This window comes from Frankliniella occidentalis, unplaced genomic scaffold, assembly GCF_000697945.3.
Source record: "Frankliniella occidentalis isolate FOCC.00 unplaced genomic scaffold, Focc_3.1 Scaffold169, whole genome shotgun sequence".
Classification (NCBI taxonomy): domain Eukaryota; kingdom Metazoa; phylum Arthropoda; class Insecta; order Thysanoptera; family Thripidae; genus Frankliniella; species Frankliniella occidentalis.
In genome coordinates this window covers 238,300-241,497 of record NW_026267295.1, presented here as the reverse complement: position 1 = coordinate 241,497, position 3,198 = coordinate 238,300, and the positions used below count along the sequence as shown (strand labels likewise).

The following is a 3,198-nucleotide window of genomic DNA, read 5'->3' as shown; positions in this document are numbered from 1 at the left end:
GGCAGGCAGACCCGCCGCGCACGGCTGCACTGCGGGACGGTGTAATCCAGGCGCCTAGGGCATGCGGGTTTCCAGAGTAAAGCTGTTCCAAGGACAAAATGTTGTTGGTCCAACGACACATGTCATGACAAACCTCGCACTATTGTTTCTCTCTGTATAAAACACGTAAGAGCTGTACTTTATTTGTATTGCGTGCTTCGGGTCCCCTTATTCGCCGGCCACATTAAACGAAAGCGCTCGACAATCTCGATGTGACACGCGGCAGGGTCGGTACGCCCGACGGCGCGGTGTGTACTCGCGCATTCGAGTCGGCGGCGTCGCCGTTCACCATGACCCGCTGCGTCGTCTGCTTTGCCGCGCTGCTGCTGGTCCAGTACCGGACCCTGCCGTCGAGCACCGCGGCGCCGGCGTCTCACTTCATCCATAGCGTCGCTGTGAGTGACTTAAGTGTGAGACTGTTGTACGTTTAGAAAAGTAAACGGCACCGGTTCCAGGCAATGTGAAAGAGTAGATTACATTGTGAAAAGTAGATCACCCAGTTTTTTTCTATCAGGGTCCGTTTCGAATCATACTCGACCACTACGAACGCTGCCCGATCAGCACGGGCCCTCCCGGCCCGCTGTTCAAGGACACCTTCCACCGCGGCTACCACGACCGGAGGAATCCGGACCTTTGGCACTACTGGATGAACTTCACGACCCTTTTGACTCTCGACGACTCGTATGATGTAAGGGATAAGGTCCCCCACTTTTTACACTACGGTAAGTACAATGTCTGATTTTTTTTGAGGAAAAGGGGAAAACCTTGTGGAACTACCATAATATGAGGAAAACTCTTAAGATTTTCAGGGCCTCCTCAAAAAAGACGGGAATTTTCCTAATTTTTCGAGAAGATTTTCCTCAGAATCTGATGAGTTTTCCTATGAAATAGAGTTCCTGCACAAAGTTTCCCCCCTTTCCTCAAAAAATCAGACATTGTTTTTACCGTGACAGCAGTGACAAAGGTGTTAATAATGTCGTCAAACCGACAGTTTGAAATACTTGTCCACTCTCATGTTGGCACTATCTTGACTATGAGCTGGTATTCTTTCGACAGATTGATTTGAACTGGGCCTCGTGGAGTTCCCGCGGCGGATGGAAGGAGAATGCATACGTGATGAGGCCAGGTTCCTTCTGCAAAAGTATCCAGCAAAGTGACCCGCAATTCTGGCGAAAATTGATGACTGCTATATTTAACGACCCAAACAGAAACTGCCCAATCCCTCCGGTAAGTAAAAATAAGTAATGTGCTGCTAATTTCGAATACTTTGATTGATTTCGAGGAATCGTATCGGGCACCTTTCAAAACATGTTCAAATTCATGCACTAGAAACAGTAGGCATTTTCAGCAACTAAAAAGTAGTTTAATCAATACGATAACTTTTGATTTCAGGGATATTACGAAATGAATAATATTTCAGCCGACTTTTCTTTCAAAAAGATTCCAGTGTTTTTCTACGGCACTTGGCGAATGAGCCTCCGTCTGGTCAAGGATACCACGAAGAACTCAGTGGCGTGCTTGTGGTTCTTCGCAAAAACTATACCGAAAACGTAGCAAAACATTAAACGATGGTGCTCAGACTTCAACTTCCGACTTTTTAATCACGTTTCACAAGACCCCACCCCAGCTCGCTCGAAACTACATAGGCTGCAGCAGAAACACAATGGACAAGGTCATAGGCCCAAAGGTTCACGGCACACCAGGCGCCTAGGGCAGGCAGACCCACCGTCGGTCACGGCTGCACTGAGGGACGGTACACCAACCAGCCGCGATTGGAAGTGGGGCGGGTTGTTTGTTTCGACGTTTCAAAGTAAAAACACCAAAAATAATAATAGAGAAATAACGAAAGCACGCAGCGGCGAGGAGGTGAGCCGCGCGGCGGAGTGGCGCCTTCAGGCCCGCCTCGCCTCAGCGCCCGGCGCGACAAATAAGCAGCGCCAAATGACTGGAAAGGCAGATAGGCAACCAGCAGCACCCAATCGCAATAAGTCAGCGGGGGAATGGGGGAGGCTGGCGAGCGGGGGAGCGGCGGAGTTGATGAGGTGCTCGGGGATGGGGGCGGGCTGCTCCTTCAGCTCCGCGCACTGCTGCTGCTGCATTGTTTCGTTCCTCTGTTTCATTTTCCTTGGCCCCTTTTTCCGTGGCCACGCACTGCGAAGATAACAGCAAACAGCATATTGTGTCTGCCCCACCGGGGAGGCCCCTTCTTCTCCCCTCCCGGGTATTGCAGGATGCTTCCAGGCGACAGTAGTGTGTGTGCGGCCCAGAAGCTCTCCGGTGCGACCGGCGGAACCGCAAAAGCGCGAGATAAAAAGACAACTCCGTGTCCCCATTCAAGTCGAGACAAATATTTTTTTTTACTATTATTTTTTCCGTTTTCTTTTTTGTTTGCCGTGTACCTGAGCCGTTCTTTCAGGCGGTAAATGTGCAGATGACGTGGATGGCCGTCTAGCCGGCGTTGCAGGAAGGCAGCGGAGGCGCGCGCTAGCAAGTAGTCTGCGGCCGTTCCCGACACTCGGCGCCATACTCGCCGGACCACAGCGGAGATGGCGATGCGTCGACAGAAAAGCCCAGCCGGGCTGCGGCCGTTAGGGGCAGCTGTGCGGGCGGGGCCGCGCGTGGCCGGGCGGTGGACTCCTTGCGGCCAGCAAGGCGGCTGCTACATCATATGGCTCTATCCCACTTCCTCGAGAAACGCCCGACAAATTGCACTTTACAGCTTGTGCACGGCACTTGTGCGCACGATTTACGCTTCACGTTCTGCACTTCAAAATGAGTAGCATAAGTGTTGCTCGCAAATAATTGAGTATAACAAAAAAAGCCAATGCCATTTCGAAAGAAGATAAAAATCGTTTTGAGCCTTACAGAATTTAGACAGTTATTCCGCAAATTTTGTCTGCTGCAGTTCGGTCAGATCAGCGGCTCAGAGAGCCTCGTGTGCATCCCCTGCTGGCAGCACCGCACGCCCTCCGCCGCCGCCGGGGCCGGAAGGACACCGGAAGTGCAGACGAGGGCGCGGATGTCGTGGCGGGGCGGGGCGTGGGGCTGCCAAGTGGCAAGGGCCAGCGCGCCGCCGGGCCGGGGGCAAGGGCAGGGCAGGGCTGGGGTGCCGTGATGCGATCCCAATTAGCCGAATGCCCCCGCCCCGCTCCGCCCCGC

The 3,198-nt window shown here is 53.0% G+C and overlaps 2 protein-coding genes across 2 annotated transcripts in view; one reads left to right on the top strand and one right to left on the bottom strand.

Moving 5' to 3' along the window:
- Positions 1-3,198, bottom strand: part of LOC113205788 (netrin-3-like) — a 94,938-nt gene that overhangs the window by 11,662 nt on the left and 80,078 nt on the right. The window lies entirely within an intron of this gene.
- Positions 179-1,721, top strand: LOC113206415 (uncharacterized). The gene is made up of 4 exons (XM_052271706.1): positions 179-434; positions 554-727; positions 1,096-1,266; positions 1,432-1,721. The coding sequence occupies exons 1-4, from the start codon at positions 330-332 to the stop codon at positions 1,591-1,593; spliced, it is 612 nt and encodes a 203-aa protein (XP_052127666.1). The 5' UTR covers positions 179-329; the 3' UTR covers positions 1,594-1,721.